The sequence below is a fragment of the Mastomys coucha genome, unplaced genomic scaffold, assembly GCF_008632895.1.
Source record: "Mastomys coucha isolate ucsf_1 unplaced genomic scaffold, UCSF_Mcou_1 pScaffold13, whole genome shotgun sequence".
Classification (NCBI taxonomy): domain Eukaryota; kingdom Metazoa; phylum Chordata; class Mammalia; order Rodentia; family Muridae; genus Mastomys; species Mastomys coucha.
In genome coordinates this window covers 70,610,385-70,628,864 of record NW_022196895.1, presented here as the reverse complement: position 1 = coordinate 70,628,864, position 18,480 = coordinate 70,610,385, and the positions used below count along the sequence as shown (strand labels likewise).

General features: G+C 45.2%; 1 protein-coding gene and 1 pseudogene across 1 annotated transcript in view; one reads left to right on the top strand and one right to left on the bottom strand.

Annotated features, from left to right (window-relative positions):
- The window catches only part of Acaa2 (acetyl-CoA acyltransferase 2), a 32,866-nt gene that overhangs the window by 2,002 nt on the left and 12,384 nt on the right, over nt 1-18,480 (bottom strand). The window contains exons 4-9 of the mRNA XM_031366042.1: nt 17,977-18,093; nt 16,248-16,395; nt 11,166-11,341; nt 10,501-10,630; nt 5,284-5,354; nt 1,552-1,706 (exon numbers count right to left, since the gene is read on the bottom strand). Coding sequence (XP_031221902.1) covers nt 1,552-1,706; nt 5,284-5,354; nt 10,501-10,630; nt 11,166-11,341; nt 16,248-16,395; nt 17,977-18,093 — 797 coding nt within the window. The remainder of the gene's footprint in view (nt 1-1,551; nt 1,707-5,283; nt 5,355-10,500; nt 10,631-11,165; nt 11,342-16,247; nt 16,396-17,976; nt 18,094-18,480) is intronic.
- On the top strand, nt 3,564-3,715 carry LOC116087945 (annotated as a pseudogene).

Sequence of the window (18,480 nt, the reverse complement as noted above, 5' to 3'; positions counted from 1 at the left end):
TTACCTCACTCAGGATGATATTCTCCAGATCCATCCATTTCCCTAAGAATTGCATAAATTCATTGTTTGTTTATTTGTTTGTTTTTGTTTTTTTCGAGACAGGGTTTCTCTGTGCAGCCCTGGCTGTCCTGGAACTCACTCTGTAGATCAGGCTGGCCTAGAACTCAGAAATCTGCCTGCCTTTGCCTCCCAAGTGCTGGGATTAAAGGCGTGCGCCACCACTGCCCTGCAAATTCATTGTTTTTAATAGCTGAGTAGTACTCCATTGTGTAGATGTACCACATATTCTGTATCCATTCCTCTGTTGAGGGGCATCTGGGTTGTTTCCAGTTTCTGGCTATTATAAATAAGGCTGCTATGAACATAGTGGAGCATGTGTCCTTATTACATGTTGGAGCATCTTTTGGGTATATGCCCAGGAGTGGTATAGCTAGGTCCTCAGGTAGTACTATGTCCAATTTCCTGAGGAACCGCCAAACTGATTTCCAGAGTGGTTGTACCAGCTTGCAATGCCACCAGCAATGAAGGAGTCTTCCTCTTTCTCCAGACACTGTGTCAATTTATAGAGTGAATATAAATACTGAAGTTTGCAGAAGGAACAGGTAATAAAGAAAGGGCGTGTCCCATTCATAAGAATTAGCCCATCTGTTTTCATCCCCCAGCCTTGACCTATGATCTTGAGAATTATCAGAGCATTATTTTTCACATCAGTCACTGATTGCCATCCAATGGTCGCTCGGCGACAGGAGTCCCGGCTCTGCCTAACAGGCTGAAGCGAGGTTGCAGTCCCACACAGTCCATTTGCTTCCAACTCCTAACAGAACTAAATGGTCTCAAATGTACGAAGCCAAGGGCTTTTCTACCCAAACTGCAGAGTACCAAACACCCAGGTCATAACGAAGTAAAAACTCAGCTTGCAGAGGTTGCCGGTTTGCTCAGGTTTCTTAATCAATGTCATCTTGATCTGCACCTTCTCAGTATTTTGATTTATTAAGTAAGTTTATCTTAATACTGCTGCAGAGCCACAGAAGTGGGGCCTCACTGTTCATCACCATCACCGGGGCGGGGCGGCCTAATGTGAGCACTCACTGAGCGCTTGTACAGCGCACACAGCAAACTCAGAAGGGCAGGGCCACTGCGAGCTGACCTGCTCACCTGCGATGCCCACTGCAGAGTCTCCTACATCAGAACCAGTGCAGGAATATGAAGAAGGAAAAACACGGGATTGTGCTGAGAAAACCTAAACTCATGTATTGTTATTTAAAAGAGTGTCAAATTAGGGGCCTGGGAGATGGCTCAGTGGTTAAGACCACTGGCTGCTCTTTCAGAGATCCTGGGTCTAATCCCAGGATCCACATGGCAGCTCACAACCATCTGTAACTCCAGCACCAGGAGATCCAGTTTCCTCTTCTGCACTGCATAACACCCATCACACACATGGTACACGTACATACATGCAGGCAAAACACTCATACACATAAAATAATAAATAAATCCCCCCCACCAAAAAAAAAGTGACACATTTAAAATACAGTGATTTCTAGCGAGTACCTTAACTCATGAACCAGGTGTGCGGTGATCCTGGATCCAGAGCCTCCCAGCGGGTGTCCCAGGGCAATGGCGCCTCCGCTCACATTGGTTTTACTGGGGTCAAGATCCAAGCTTTTCTGAACAGCCAAGAACTGAGGAGCAAAAGCTTCATTCACCTGAGAACAGAGTTGGAACCCGCAGAATCGTTATTTACAAGCTAATTTTAAATGACAAGATCTAGTTATGTTGACGGCCATTTCCTATCTCTTCCTATTTATATTAGCTCATAGTGTTATTTGAATTTACCTTCAATCACTCCATATAAAGATGGTGTGTGTGTGTGTGTTCGCATGTGTTCTGTCTCTCTCTCTCTCTCAAGCACAAAAGGGCAGCTTTCATGAATATTGGTCAACATAATCATGTTTAAGGTTATATAGAATTATGTTCCTCTGCAAACCATCTTAGGTGTATAGACCAACCTGGGCTTTATAAGTAAGAAAAAGAAGCTGGGCGGTGGTGGCGCATGCCTTTAATCCCAGCACTTGGGAGGCAGAGGCAGGCGGATTTCTGAGTTTGAGGACAGCCTGGTTTACAGAGTGAGTTCCAGGACAGCCAGGGCTACACAGAGAAACCTTGTCTTGAAAACAAACAAACAAACAAAAACAAAAAACAAAAAAAAAAAAAAAGAAAAGAAGAAGAGTCGTCTGTTTACTAAGTGATACTTCAGATCAAATGCATTCCTTAAAGGAAAGCTAACTGCAATACTCTTATAAATAGATACATGCTAGAGGGCGTAAATTCCTTAGAGAGCCCAGAGATTTTAGAGCCAGATGGAAGGTTCCAGTCTCTGCTGCATTATTTATTAGGGTGTGTGTGTGTGTGTGTGTGTGTGTGTATACTCTTTACACTTGAAATTCCATGACAAAATTCAAGTCATTTTTCAGGTTAAATAAAGTCATAGTTAGTAGGTACCTATGTGTATTCCCTGACACACAGTGAGTATAGTTAAGTGGCTACTATTGTTATCTGGTGCTAAAAGAGCCCTCCTTGCAGGAGGACACTGGTAGATAAGGATCCCACAGCCTAAGTAAGGTACAGCCAGAACTCTGTACTGTTCACACAGTTCACATTGCCGGCCGCCTGTGAGGACGGCTGAAATGAGTTCATGGCATTGAGTTTTCACATGGTCTCTGCTCAGGGACTCTTCTATAAGGAACACTGCGAAGGAGGTAACTGTTACAGCATTGGGATCAAATCGATCCCTACTAGGTTTTTGTATTCTCCCAAGATGGGATCTGATCCACCTTTGGTCAACACTATTCTCCTGTTTTATAGAGTGAAAGGAGCTACACTGGGATCTAGACTATGCCCTGAGAGCAGACTTCAGAAGCCTAGGGAATGGTGAGACAGGCTCTGTCCTGATTGGTTGTAAGCCCAGGGATGAGCACAGTCTACACAAGCAGGCTGCTCTAGCACAGTGGCTAAGTGCGAAGGCACAGACTTAGTGGTCACCTGCTGATTAAAAAGGTTACCACAGAGAAAACCAGCCATGCACCTAGTCCTCTATTAATTTGAGATTCCCTTCATTATTTTGCTTCTTAGCAAAATAATGTCATAGCACAAATGTAATTACCTCCAATTCTCAAATATTCCCCAACTATGAAACACCTATTGTTCATCATTAAGAACTTCTTCAGGCTGGCGAGATGGCTCAGCGGGTAAGAGCACTGACTGCTCTTCCGATGGTCCTGAGTTCGGATTCCAGCAACCACATGGTGGCTCACGACCATCCTTAATGAGATCGGACGCCCTCTTCTGGTGTGTCTGAAGACAGCTACAGTGTATTATGCCAGAGCGAGTGGACCGGAGTGAGCGGGGCCTCCTGAGCTCAATTCCCAGCAGCCACATGATGGCTCACGGCCATCTGTACAGCTACAGTGTACTCATACACATAAAATAAATAAATAAATAAATCTTTTTTTTAAAAAAAAAGAATTTCTTCATTGCCCTCTTGGTAATTAGTATTAAATTGGTTCACTTCTTGGCCTTTTGGCTAAGATCAAGTGTAGTATTAATTTGGTGTTCTATTTATTTGTTTGTGTTTGGTTTTGAGGTGGTTTTACTGTGTAGACTAGGCCGGCCCGGAACTCATAGAGATTCACTTGTCTCAGCCTCGGCAGTGCTGGGATTAAGCTGGGTCCCTTTTGTAAATGATACTGAATGCTAAGGTCTTTGCTCTGCTATTGCCATTTTAAAATGATGCTCTTGAGGCAGGGGTGTAGTTCAGTATGGATCATGTGTTTAGTATGTACACTGAGCAAACGCACGTATGCACTGAGTACGTGCGTGCGCACGCGCACGCGCACACACACACAATCACTGAATCAATGAGTTTAAATTTCCATTGTTAAAATTATGGGAGGTACATCCTGGATCAAGCCGCACCTATGGTGGAGAAGTCAAATAAAAATCTGAGGAGCCCTGAATTTGGGGGGAAGGGCAAGCAACGCCTAGATGTGGCATTATGCGTTACTGTTTTTCTATTAGGTAAGTTATTCTGTCTACATCTTTACACCTTAATCTTTACAACAGGGTGAAGGTTACTTATTTCCTATCACAACACTCATTGCCACGGGCACACCAAAGTCTAAACTGTGGCCGAGTCCTATGAAGTCCTAAGACATTTCCAGGATTTTAGTAAGAGAAATCAGAGCGCTTGACTCACTCAGAGGTAAGGGACGTGGGGCCTGGGGAGATGGCTCAGTTGACACTGTGCAAACTTAGGAACCTGAGTTAGCTCTCCATGCCCCCTGTAAAAAAGCTGGGGATAGCAGCACATTTGTGTAACCCCAGTACTGGGGAGGTAGACACTGGGGGATCCCTGAGGCTTGCTGACCCGTTCATCCAAATGGGTAAGCTCTGGTTCAAAGAGAGTCCTTGTCTAAAGACGGTGACCGTGTACTCATATACATGAAATAAATAAATCTTAAAAAAAAAGTAAGGTAGAAAGTGATAGAGGAAGATGCCCAACATCAACCTGTGCCTATACATGCATGCACACACGTGCACACACGGTATGTGCGAATGCACACACAGATACGTGGAGCGCCTTTGGGAGCCCTTAGGCAGGAATCTGACATTGGCCAATGACGAGGAAATGGGCTTCAGGCAGGAATCTGACCTTAGGGCATGACAAGGAAGTAAATTGAGGCAGGAATCTGATTTTAGGGTGGAACAAAGAAGTAGGCTTCAGGCAAGAACCTGAGTGTGGGCTAGGACAGGGAAGTAGGCTCAGATAGCTTGATCATCCTGATAAGCCCTTAGAATCAAAGGCCGTGGAACTTTGTTTACTGTCTTGCTTGTTCCTTGACTATTTGTGTTTATTGTCTTGCTTGTTCTTCCTTATACTGCTCGCCCTTAATACTTGCATGTAGTTAAAATGGTATAAAAGTGGACTTGGAAAAAAATAAACCAGCCTCAGAACTGGCTGGGGTCATGCTACAGTGTTGTCTGTCTTTTCTCTTTTTAATCCTCACTCCTGCGCTGGAGAACCTGTTGACTGGGTGAGCAGACTTGGTCGCATAGATCACCAAAAATGGGAAACATACTTTAACACAGGGGGAGGACATACCAACCAACATGCATGGTCAATCCGTATGTGGTTGAAGAATGTGGAAAACTTGACAGTATTAAAACAGGGAGAGCTGCAAGACCTCAAGGTGTGTGGCGTGCGCTATAAAAGAAAACGCTTACATCTATCAAATCCATGTCCTTCAGACTCAGCCCAGCTTTCTTCAACGCTCCATTGATAGCAGGGACTGGACCTATGCGAGAATAAAGAATTAGATAGAAACACGGGTCCTCTTGTTCTCTTTAAGCCAGGTGTGTGGTGCATACCTGTAATCCTGGCCCTCAGGGGCTGAAGTGGATGGACCGTATCAGCCTGTTTATACAGTTAGAGCTTAACCTCACAGAACAAAACTCTTCTGAAGTATACAAGGAAGAAATGATCATATACCCGAAAAGCGGACAAAGGTGAAAAGCTAACCACAGTCGGTTGTGTGTAAGAGACCCGCATGAGGCGGTCTATCTGGTTTTGGACTTTGAGCTGCCCTGCAAGGGGCCACATGCAGGATTTACAGTCATCGATTATGCTTGGTCTCAGGTAACTGGGCGTACCAGGTGTTCTAAGGTGGAAAGGAGAGCCATTCACCTGGAATCTCGGGAAAAGGTGTCTGAGGGGAAGAACCATTTCTAACTCTGATAGTAGGCGGGGCAACACAGCCCAGAGCTCAAGAAATGACCTAACCAGGCCTCTGAAAGAAGCACTGGCTCCCTGGTTTGCTGATCATCAGTGACAGGTTGACATTTCTGTAAGTTTTAGTGAAACCAATGCTTTTCCCAAAAGGTAAGATGTCTGGCTAGTCATTTCCTTCTCTACTTATCCTTGAAGCAAGAAAGTGTATACAACCAGTTGGAAAAAACTCTGCTTTGAGGTCAAGCGGCCAGTCTGCTTATCAAGCACGACCTTCTCCATTTACAACGCAGTTCGGCATAGCTGCTGATTTCATAGACTCTAATTCCAGATTCTCTATGTGCCCAAGGCATGAAAACGGGATGGGTAGAATTACGGTTAATACTGACACTTAAGGGCTGGTGAGATGGCTCAGCAGGTAGGAGCACTGACCGCTCTTCTGAAGGTCCTGAGTTCGGATCCCAGCAACCACATGGTGGCTCACAACCACCCGTAATGAGATCGGACGCCCTCTTCTGGTGCGTCTGAAGACAGCTACAGTGAATTACACCGGACGGGGCTGGAGTTCAACAGCAGCCATACACATGATGGCTCACGGCCATCTGTACAGCTACAGTGTACTCATACACATAAAAAAAATAAAGTAAATCTTAAAAAAAAAAAACACTGACACTTGACAGCATCTAGAATCCCCTAGGATGCAAACCTGTGAGGGAGCATCTCACTAAGGTTAACCTCTGGGTATGCCCAGGAAAGATTATTTAGATTGGGGTAACTGGGGTGGGAAGACCCACCTTAACTGTGGGTAACACACTGGTGTGTTTGCCTGGAAAAGAGAAAAAGAACTAGTAGACCAGCTGCCTCAAGCCTGCCTTTATGAAGGACTTGGATAGAGAGTTAAAAAGGAAACCTTTTTCCTTTGAGTATTCCTTAATAATTCCATTAAGACAGGTGTTCTGTCATAGCAACGAGACAAGTAGGTAATGATACAGATGTTGGCTGGGGCTGCTGCTGTGATAAATACACCCGACCACGTGCTTCTCCAGCCTTTGGAGCTGGCTTGTTTGTTTGTTTGTTTGGTTGGTTGGTGTTTTTTGTGGTTGTTGTTGTTTTTTGTTTTGTTTTGTTTTGTTTGTTTTGTCTTTTGGAGAATGTGGAAAGATTCGGAGCTCTGTTCTGGGCAGGGGAAGCCGCTGAGTGCTGCAGACAGAGCTTGATGGGCCGTCCTGGTGGGTTCTGGAAGACAAGAGCACTGGAGCACCCAGTGGAGACCCGGCTCCTGTGGTTTCAGAATGGGACTCCATGGAACTGGGCTAGGTTCAGTCACTAACACAGCTGTAAACAGTGAAGCATTGGTTACCAGCATGGTGTGTACAATGGGTGCGGTGTGTGCGGTGTATGCAGTGTGTGCAGTGTCTGCGCAGTGCGAGGTGTGTGCAGCGTGTGATGTCCTCGGCTTTTCACCACTAGAATGAGATACCAGGAACACTAGCTTATAAAGGTAAAAGGGCTGAAATGCCCGTAAGTGGAAATGAACAGCTGATGGTGTTGAGAGGATCCATTTCCCTGTCTTCAAGATCACCAGCCAGTCCGCCTTAGTGTGCTTATGTTAACTCGTAATGTGTACATTCTCTAGGACATAACTGGGTCCTTGCCAGACCCCTCTGGAGAGAGGAGTCTTCCAGACACTCCTGTTTATTTACCGAGGCGCAGGAAGGCACAGCATTCTTAAACAAACGAAAGACCTTACTTGTAGTTCTGGCTATTAACCATGGAAAGGTCTGGGACTTCTGGCTCCTCTCTGAGTTTCAGAGTTAAGACATTCTGTGAGAGCTGGCGGGATGGCTGAGTGTTTGAGGGTTCTTGACCTGACTTTCTTTCTTTCTAAATATTCAAGCCATTTATAAAAATGAAGTCAAATTGAGTTAAAGTTAAAGCCTTTCCATTCAACTCAATCCAATGGTGGCAACCCATGCACCTCCACCCTGGCAGGGTATGTCCTCGAGATGTCACCAGACCTGCCAAGTCGTGGCTCCTTTTTCCTGGTTAGAGCTACTCTGCAGGATTGTGAATGGCAGCATGTGCAGAACCGAGGAACCGCTGTCCCCACAGAGCGGACTGCCACACCAGCCCCGCTAGCAGCTCAACAACGGCTCTCCTTGCTTCTCACCTGGATCCCGCACTACAGGGCAGCCAAGCTTGAAGGTGGCACAGGTGTGACTCAGACACCTGACCCCGAGAGACCTTGGCATGGATAGGTGGACAGTGGCGCTCACTCAAGCAGTCAGGCCTGGGATTTGAAGCAAGAAAAACATTTTCTTTGTTCATCTGCCTGCTAGTGCTAATCCACCAAACTCCTATTAAATGACTTTAAACTGAAAAACAGCTATCAAAAAGATTCAAACCAAGGCTGGAGAGATGGCTCAGAGGTTAAGAGCATTGACTGCTCTTCCAAATGTCCTGAATTCAAATCCCAGCAACCACATGGTGACTCACAACCATCTGTAAGGGGGTCTGATGCCCTCTTCTAGTGTATCTGAAGACAGCTACAGTGTACTCATATAAATAAAGTAAATAAAATATTAAAAAAAAAATTGAAACCACAGAATTTGGTAGCTCATCAAAGTACCTAACCAGGAATCAGAAATCAAAACCGAAAACTTCAGATGACAGCCCTACTGAAACAGAATCCCCAGAGGTTGTGTGAGAGTTTTGAGGATCATTCACGGTAGGAACAGTGCTGTGACTAGGATGTGCCATCATGAATGCCATTTCAACCCACGGATGTTCTGGTTTTCAGGTTACCGTCTATTTCCAAGGCAAAACCTTTTTTGCTGATCATATGCAGCTTTTAAGTCCATAACAGAAGAAAAAAAAACCCAAACCAAAAATCAAACAAAAACCCCATGTCGTTTAGCAGTATCAAAATAGTCTGTAGTTGCTGACATAAACTTGATATATAATAAAAGATAACAAGGTCTGACCATCCCAGGTTTGCTTCCTAGAATTTCTTCCTAAAGGGAAGGAAGCTTGTCTGAAGGACTTGGCTGCCAGAAAGCTTCTGTCAAGAACCTGAAATTCATACCCTAAGGCAGGCTTTTGCTTTTGGGACCTGGAGTCACAGGGTGGGGCTGGGGGTGGGGGGTCAGAGGAGTGGGGGCATGAAGCAAAGCCATGGAGTCTTATGTCTGCGACAAGCAGTTAATTGGTTTCTTGTTTCCTTAAAGGCAGCTGATCAGAAATACTAAATTTCTCCTCACTGGGGTCAGTGATGAAGGTGTGCTGCTGCCAAGCCTGGTGACTCTAGCTGGATCTCCGGACTCCACAGGGTGGAATGAGAGAGCGGACTTTCAAAAGCTGTCTCCTGACCTTGACACAAGTGCTGTGATTTGTGTGTGTGTGTGTGTGTGTGTGTGCACCCACACACCCACACTTGAGCAAAACTGTACATGGGTGCTTGAGCATGCATGAACAGACACACACACACAGCGTAAATAACAATTAAAAAACATCGCACTGCCTTAAGTTCTTAGTGTCTATGAGTATTTAGTATAAAGTTCTTTGTTTTCTCATTTTCTCTCTCTGAGTTGGGGTCTGGCTGGGCTGGAACTTGCCTCAGTTTCCCGAAAGCTGGAATTACATGTATACCACCGTGCTTCCATGTTCTCTGTTGTACTTCTAATTAATATAAATAAGTAGCCGGGGCCTGAAAAGTACCGACTGCTCCCACGTCACCCTGTTAGGGCCACCTGTCTGACGCCTGCCCACAGTCCACACTGCAGAGCCAGGGTGCATTGCCAACTGAACTGTGACTTTCTGAGGCAGCCCGAGGCTCTGCTCACTCAACCTCATGGTCTAGAAGCGCACAAGCCCTCCGTTTTCTCATTTACCAGGAAGTCTCAGTGGAGCTGCTAGGACTGAGTGAGAGTCACCAGTGTCTGTGGAGCTGGTGACACTGGCTCCTGAGCAGCCTTCTCTAATCCACCTCGTGACTTCACTGTGTGATTCTGTTTCCTTCCTTTCCCATGAGGCTGGGGACCAAACCCAAGCCTTACACAGGCTATGCAAGGGCTCTGCCCCTGAGCTACAACTCCAGTTCCCTCTATTTTCTGTGTTGATTTTTACATTTTATTTTTATGATTTTTAACTATGTATACGTATGTATATGCATGTATATGTCTGTGTGTGCGCATACACGTCATTTTATTTTTTTACGATTTTAACTCTGTATACGTATGTGGTCTGTGTGTGCGTGTACACGCCATGTGTGCATGCGTGTATATGTGTGTGTGTGTGAGAGAGAGTGTTGTGGATATGTGTGCAGGTACATGTATGAGTGAGTATGTGTGTATGTGTGTATGTATGTGTGTGCCCAGAAGCCAGGAGAATCAGATTCTTCTAGAGCCAGAATGACAGGCAGTTCTGAGCCACCTGATGTGGATCCTCTGCAAGAACAGTGTGCATCCTTACCCACAGCCAACATCCCTCTAGCCCCGCGGTGTGATGACTTTTAAATACCTCAGACGGACAGTATGTCTATGACAGTTTACAAGGTCTTGGTTTTCTTCTGTTGTGTGTGGGACGGTTCTTCATAAAGATGATCTGAGTGACTGATCCCACCAAGGATCTTGATTTGGTTACTTTCCCAAGACTCTGAATGCCCAAACCGACCTCCCTGCGGTAATACAACAGAGCAGTTCTCCTGATAAACTTACCAATACCCATGATGGCAGGGTCACATCCAGACACAAAGTAGCTCACAACCCTGGCCAGGGGTGTGAAGTTATGTTTTTTGACTGCATCCTCGCTGGCGATGACGACAGCCCCGGCACCGTCAGACACCCCCTTAGAGACAGAAGCAGGGGGTCAGCCAGTAAACGAAGCTGGTTAGTCAAGATTGGAGCTAATGGTGAGTTAGCCACAGGGTAGAACAGGGTTGGGCCCCTGCAGAAGAACCACTGACAAAGTGAGGGACACCACTGAAAGCAGTGGGGGGCTTCGGAGATCACTTAAGCACGGGGTAAACTTTCCCAAGGGACCACAAGAAAGTATGCAGAAAAGGCGGGGCGGGAAGTTTGAGACCAGGTATGTGTAGCTATTAAAAAAAAAAAAAAACATCTGGTGAAGGGTGCGAGAAAGGATTGGTATGAGGTATGAAAAGTGGCAACATTAGCCAGGAGGATTTCCTGTCAACGTTCCAAAAGGGTGAAGAAATCAGATTATCAAGGCCCCTTTGTGTTAGACTATGAAATGCTACCCGTGTAAGTTAAGCAGCTAAAGGCTAGGGAGCCCCTGGAAACTTCTAGACACATCTGGGAGAGACTCCACAGTCATTTGGAAGAACAGGTAGGGAAGAGTATGAGCAGATGCAGTGACGTACAGAGGCGTTCCCTGCTGTGACCGTCCCTTCCTTCTTGAACACGGGCGGGAGCTTCTGCAGTTGCTCCAGGGTTGTTTGGGGTCGAGCATGCTCATCCACTTGCATGGTCTGCTTGCCTTTCTTCGTCTTCACCTCAATGGGTGCCATCTCCTCATTAAAGTAGCCAGCCTCGTTAGCTGAAACAGTAGATGGCCATCGTCAGAGCGGAGCTCAAAAAAGACACCAGGAGATCATGTCTGTCAGCTTCCCATCTGTTCAGGGGTTATTCAGTTCTTTCCTCCTTAGCAAACTGCTTTCTTATTGGAGCATTAAACAACATACCGTCCAGACCTTTTTGAAATTACTACTCAGGGTGTGTGTGGGGGGTGTGGGGGGCGGGGGGGGGGACACAGTGTGTGTGAGGAGTTGCTGGGGACAGCATACAATGACAGGGACTTCCTGCAGTAGGCTGGATGGACACATCTCAGAAGCCCGAGGCAGCTCCTTGTAGAAAAAAGGATAGTGTCAGGGACCCTAAGAAACAGGAGACACATCCCTCCAGGGGACCCGCCATCTGAAATAAGGAACTGCATGCAACAGGCCAGGATGGACACATCTCAGTAGCCTGAGGCAGCTCTTTGTAAAAAACAGTTGTTCCCATTTCTCCTAACCCTAGTCATGGATGATGGCTATATAGATTTCATTTGTGCATGACTGTTTTTCAGTTGGCCTTCCTGTGCATAATTATTCTATTATATCTGACTTTCTTACTTCTTTTTCCTTCTGTTCTGGTGAATTCTATGAAACTAGATGTTCCTTGATGTAATTATTCTTTGTTTGTTTGTTTGTTTGTTTTTCAAGACAGGGTTTCTCTGTGTAGCCCTGGCTGACCTCGAACTCAGAAATCCCCCTACCTCTGCCTCCCAAGTGCTGGGATTAAAGGCGTGTGCTACCACCTCACGTCTTTTTAATGATTCTTAAACAATTAAAAATTGAGGCATGAGGCACAGCACAGTCCTAATGGCCCAGGTGCATGCTGTGTGTTCTCATCTTGAAAACAATGTGATAACTGCACAGTGGTAGTTCCAGATTAATGCTTGACTTGCAAAAAAAGTTTGAAGAAATTATTAGAAAATAGAGCCAACATTGGGACCCCAAGAAAGGAAAAAAACTATTGAAGTTATGAAATAAGTTGTACAACATTTGAGAGTGGTTCCTGGATAAGCAAGTATAGAATATGTAAAATCTTATATTAGTAAAACTAAGTTAAAACACTGGACTCTTAGGAGAGTCAGTGTGTGCAATGTGCAAACTCAGAAAGCTAGCAGAACTATTGAGTTAAGGGTTAACTTGATTCTTTATGGCCACTGCCTGGTAGCTCTGCACATGTCATTTATCATTAGAGCTTCACAAGAAAATGCAAGTAGCTGGCCTCAGAGCTCTGAAGTTTAATAAGTTAAAGTTTAAATAATAATAAGTTTGCAATTATTATTATTTTGGCTATAGGCCTGGGAATAGGGAAGCTTGAAACTTTGGGAACAATTGTAATTCTGGATTCTTTGTGGGATGTGGTTATTCTTTTGAATTTGATTTGGCAATGATTATACAATGTCTTTTTTTTTTTTAACCTGCTTTTGGAATATCAAAAAAAGACTGGGGCAAGAAAAAGGCAAGAGAGCATGGAGAGAGTGAGTGCGGAGAGTGAGTAGTGAGCATGGAGAGAGTGAGTGAGGAGTAGGTGAGGTGAATGTGAAGAGCGAATGAAGAATGTGAGAAAGAGAGCATGAGATGGGCATGTGAAGAGTGAGTGAAGAGAGAATGTGAGGCGTGTATGGAGAATGTGTGTGTGTGAGTGAAAGGAGAGTGCATGTGGTGTGTGTGTGTGTGTGTGTGTGTGTGTGATGTGTGTGAAGAGTGTGTGTGAAAGGGGAATGCACAGAGGTGTGTATGAGTGTGAGATTTCAAGAAAAGTACACAGGAGAAAAGCAGAGTGCGCAGAAGCATGCAGAGTGTGTGCAGCCTCAAGCTGCGAGCAAATGAGCGAGCAAGAAAGAGCAGAGAATGAGAGAGGAGAGAGAGAAACTTTAAGCCTTGAAAAACTGCCTGTCAGCTTGCACTCAAAAAGTAGTCTGTATATATTTTATTATGCGCCTTCCAGATAGCCCTGTTTCCAGTTAGAACTCCGGTTCTGTGTCGAGGCTGGACCCTGGTAAGGAGTAGGGAGGTGGTGTGTGTGTGTGTGTGTGGGAGCTTGTGTGTTTAGCGGTGGGTGATGACATGCATGTATGGCGTGTGTGTGTGTGTGTGTGTGTGTGTGTGTGTGTGTGTGTGTGTGTGGTTTGTGATATGTGAAGGTCAGAGAACAGTCTCTGGTGCTGGACCACTCTCCTCACATCTCTCTCCTTTTGTTGTTTTTGCTACTTTTGTGGGTATATCAGGATAGTTGGCCCCTGAGCTTTTGGGGATTCTCCTTCTCTGCCTCCCATCTTTCATTGGGAACATGAGGACTATAGATGGCTCTGCCACACCCAGCTTATGTGGGTTCTTGGGATTTGAACTCAGGTTCTCACACTTGCACAGCAAGCATTTTAACCACTGAGCCATATGCTACACTCCTACCTTGACTTTATTATTGTTGTTGTTATTGTTATTATTATTATTATTAAATGTTTCTCTTATGAGATGCTAGACTGACAGCTGTCTTATGGATGTGATAGCACTAAATGCATTTAACTTTTTTTTTCTTTTTTTTTGGTGAAAAGGTAAGTAAGTAAACCATCACCAAGTTGCCTATGCCAACCAATGCTTAACTTAATGTTGTGGCTGAAACAGTGACAACCTGGAGAGATGATAAGAGCTGTAACTTATATGATTAGATGTAAGACATCCCACCTACCTTGGACCTCCATGGATTAGAATGGACTGCAGTCATCTAGAACTTAAGCAACACAGTTGGTCAGGAAAACATACTACCTTTGTGTGTGTGTGTGTGTGTGTGTGTGTGTATTTGTGTGTGTTATAGGTGTATGTATTATATGCATATGTATGCACGCATGTTTGCAGGGACCTGAGGTATTCTGTTCTCTTCTCTGCCTTGTTCCCGTAAGAGAGGGGCTCTCACTAAACATTAGCTTACTTAATGTTCTGCTTATGTTGGCTAGCTAGCTAGCTCCTAGCATCCATCTGTCGCTTCTTCCCAATGCTGGAGGGAGACCATGCTCAGTTTTTACATGGATGCTGGACTGATTCAAACTCAGCTCATTGTGCACGCGTAGCAACATCCTGAGCCACTTGCCAGCCCTCCACCTGGGCTCTGAGATCACTTAGTTAGAAAACCAAAAACTAAAAAACCTTTCCTTATCTGCCCTTATTTAGTTTGATCATTCCTATTTGAGAAACAGGAAGGATAACTTTTATTTATCTCTATTTCATAGGTGTTCTCTGAATAACTGACAGAATTAGAAATCCCAGAGATGACTTGGTGCCCTCTGAACCAGAAGCGCCTTAGAAATAAGGGAAACTCGGATGAGTTGGACGACAGCAGCTCCATCCTACTTACTCCTCTGGGGATGGACCGACTTCATCTTCACATCAAAAACATCCCCAACCCATTGGATTACAATAAAAGTAGTTCAATCAGGTTGGTTTTCAGAGGACTAACAGATCCCTTCAAGCTGTTACTGATAAGTCGACAGCTGCCCTGCTGATCATTTGGGAGGAAAGTGTGTATCATGGGGCTGCAGTGTGAGGATCTTGGAGTAATTAACCCCTAGTCAGTTACAATGAAGAATGGGAGAAGGAGACCTTAGAAGATGCCTGACCGGCCTCCGCTCAGCAGCCGATCCCCTCTCCGTACCATTAGGATATGGATCAGGGGAAAGGCCAGTTATCTACTTCGTGCTAGAATGGACTGTATTGTTTCTGCAATAAGGTAAGTTAGAAAAAAATACCAATTTTTTTTTTTCTTTCCTTGAGACAGGGTCTTACTCTGGAGTCCTTGGATTGTCTAGAAATTGCTATGAAATCAAGGCTGGCCTGGAAGTCGCAGAGTTCTGACTGCCTCTGCCTTCTGAGTGCTGGGATATAAGGCATGCATTAATATGCTTGGCTACTTTATTTTTGATATGACTTTACAGTCTGCAAACCAAACAAAACATCACCCCTACTTCCCCCACCCCCGAACCCTGCCCCCCATTGCTGTACTCAGGGGGGCGTGAATCAAATGCCTGATCATGTTCTACGGGAAACAGGGCAAAATCCCCACGTTCACATTGGGCCAAGTGACATCCCACTTTTTCTTTCATTAGATTTAGTTATTATTACTTAGTGTGTGTGCCTATGTCAGTTTCTAGGCACGAAATGCCCACATGTACTACATGTACCCATGGAAGCCAAAGGGCATCAGATCCATGGGAAGCCGAGTTACAGGCAGTGAGGCTATGAGTGCTGGGAACCAAACCTGGGTCCTCTACAAGGGCAGTAAGCACTCTTAATTGCTAAGTACTCCTCAGCAGCCCCAAATACCACTTAAAAAGATTTATCTAGCCGGGTGGTGGTGGTACACGCCTTTAATCCCAGCACTTGGGAGGCAGAGGCAGGCAGATTTCTGAGTTGGAGGCCAGCCTGGTCTACAGAGTGAGTTCCAGGACAGCCAGAGCTATACAGAGAAACCCTGTCTCGAAAAAAACCAAAATAGAAAAAGAAAAAAAAAGATTTATCTATTTTTTTTTTAATTTTGTGTGAATATGTTTTCCCTGTATGGATGTGCAACACATGGATGCTGTACTCTTAGAGGCCAGGAGCGGGACTGAATCCTCCGGAAGTGGAGTTCCATGCAGCAGTGAGCCACTGCGTGGGTGCTGGGAACCAAAGGTGAGTTCTCTGCAAGAGCAGCCAGGGCTCTTAACTCCTAACCCGTCCCCTTCAGCTCTCAAGACTCCTGTTCAAAGTGTCACTAACTTATTTCAGAAGAGAAATTCCACATGAAATTCTCAGTAACAGGTAACTCTGAGACCATGAGTTTTCAAAACACATTACTGTATGACCACCGGACCCCTCGGGAGGACCCCACCCCCACCCCCACGCCCCTCTCTCTGCACCCACCAGCTTTCCACCTCTGCTGAGACTGCAAGGCGTATCTGTCACAGTCTTCTCTGCTTATGTTGTGTTTCACAGCAAGGTTCTCTGCGGTCATTCCCATGGGCAGCTTAACATGTTGATCCGTTAGTCCTGCCCACAAAGTGTCTTCCAGCTGTAAGGACATCAGGCAGCGGTGTGTTAACGCATTGTCTTTGGGAGGAACATGTCATAACTTCCTTAGATTTATATAACAACCGCATTGATTACTTCTAATCATATTTGATTCTGGGACCCTGAGAAAATCTAATATTTAAAAAATATCGAACGTCTCACAAATCAAGTGTGTGTTTTTATGCCACTCTACATGCAGAACTCTACATACAGAACTGGAGGGATACAAGAGGAGAGTGCAGGAGTTTACTCCACAACCGCAAGTGACTCCTTTGCTGAGGAGCCCAACACCGGGCATTTAGATAGGGTGTTTCTACAGCTTCACTAAGCCAACCGTCCCGTGGTCTGGAGGTAAGAGCAGGTGCCCAGCTTTTCCAGTCCCGCCCTTCAGTGACAGTTGCAGTTGGCTCTATTTGTCATTGCTAGACAGAGAATACCAGAGACAGAAGCACCGACGAGCAGAAAAGATTGACAGGCATCACCATACCATCTGGGAGTGATGGTCTCCTTGATGCTGCCCATAATTCCCGAGTCGCTCGCTGTCTCAGCAGAGAGTTTTTAAGTTTAGGCAGTGTCTGAAACACTCGGGCTCCCTAAGGCTCATTTTCTTAGTTTCCAAAAGACCAGGTGAGAAAGTGGGTGAAGACTGAAAGTCAGTTATCACTATTACAAAGTTCTCTTTGTACTAAAAAAAAAGTATTCATTTACTATATTTTTAGTGTGTGCCTGTGTGTGTGTGGTATGTGTGTTGTGTATATATATGAGTGTGAGGGTGTGTGTGTACACACAGAGGCCAGAAGAGGACTTCAGGCGGCTTTCTCTACAGCCTTCTACTCTATGCCTTTAGGATGGGTCTCTCCCTCAAGTAGAAGCTTTCTGTTTTAGCTGGGTTGGCTTGCCAGAATATTCCCGGGATCTGTCTGCCTCCATTCCCCAATAGCAGGGTTAAAGACTTGTGCAGCCACGCCCAGCTGTTTGTGTGGGTGCTGGGGACTTGGCCTCAGGTCCTCAAGCTTGCACAGCAGACGATCTCACTCACAGAGCTGGCTCCCCAGCCTCTGGACAATGCAGACAGACACAGGAGGGCATTAGCCCTTCCCTGTGAGCAGGGCAAGGCATTGTCCCTCTGCATCACAGCTGATATTCCTATGGCCGGCTCTCAGAGGTGGATGACCGTCTGATCAAACAGACGTATGCAGGCTCAGCACTTCCTGGGATGACGAAACCTAGTCAACACACACCCAGAAGCTGAGCTCCCGTAGTCCACAGCAAAAGTCTAGTCACTAGGATCACTCACGAACCTACTTCTCTTCTTCCTCCACGTTCCCTACGGCCTCTTTGACATGTGAAGGATAATCCTGTGTGTGGATCCAAACACTAAAACTAGTGAGTTTTGCCACAGCCTGTAAATTTTAAACCATACAAGTAATGGTGCTACTCTATGAATAAAGCTGGGTTCAAAATTACTCTTTTCTCCTTTAAAAAGTTACGTTTTAAAAATTATTTGTATAAATAGGCAAATTTATATAAATAGAAAATTATTTATATAAATATATTATTTAAGAAAGTTAATGGTCCAAACCTTGAGATCTAATCCAAGCTTGGTTCCAAAGCGCACATTTCTGACGCAGTAGGGGGACTGGCTCATGCTTTCTGTTCCTCCACACAAGACGACCTCGGCGTCTTTCGAACAGATTTCCTGTTGAAAACAGACACAAAATTCCTTCTACCGGATCCAGAGTATGAGTTGAGATACACAAAGGCTTTACGAATTAGTGGTGATTTAAACAAATACGGTGTCTTTAATTTATAGTAATCTAAAAAGAAATGTTTAATGTTGTTGAAAAGCTGATGTTAAAGAATCTATTTAAAGACACCAGTGGGTAAAGTGGACAGATCTCAATTTTGTGTGCCAGAGTAACGTACCTTACCTATTTTGTCTGTTCTTAGACAGGGTCTCATTCTGCAGTTCATCTTGGCTGGGGAGGTGTGGCAAGCCTTCGCCTCAGCCTCCTAAACTCTGAGCTCATAGGTGCAAGCCGCACCCAGCTCTGAGCTCATAGGTGCAAGCCACACCCAGCTCTGA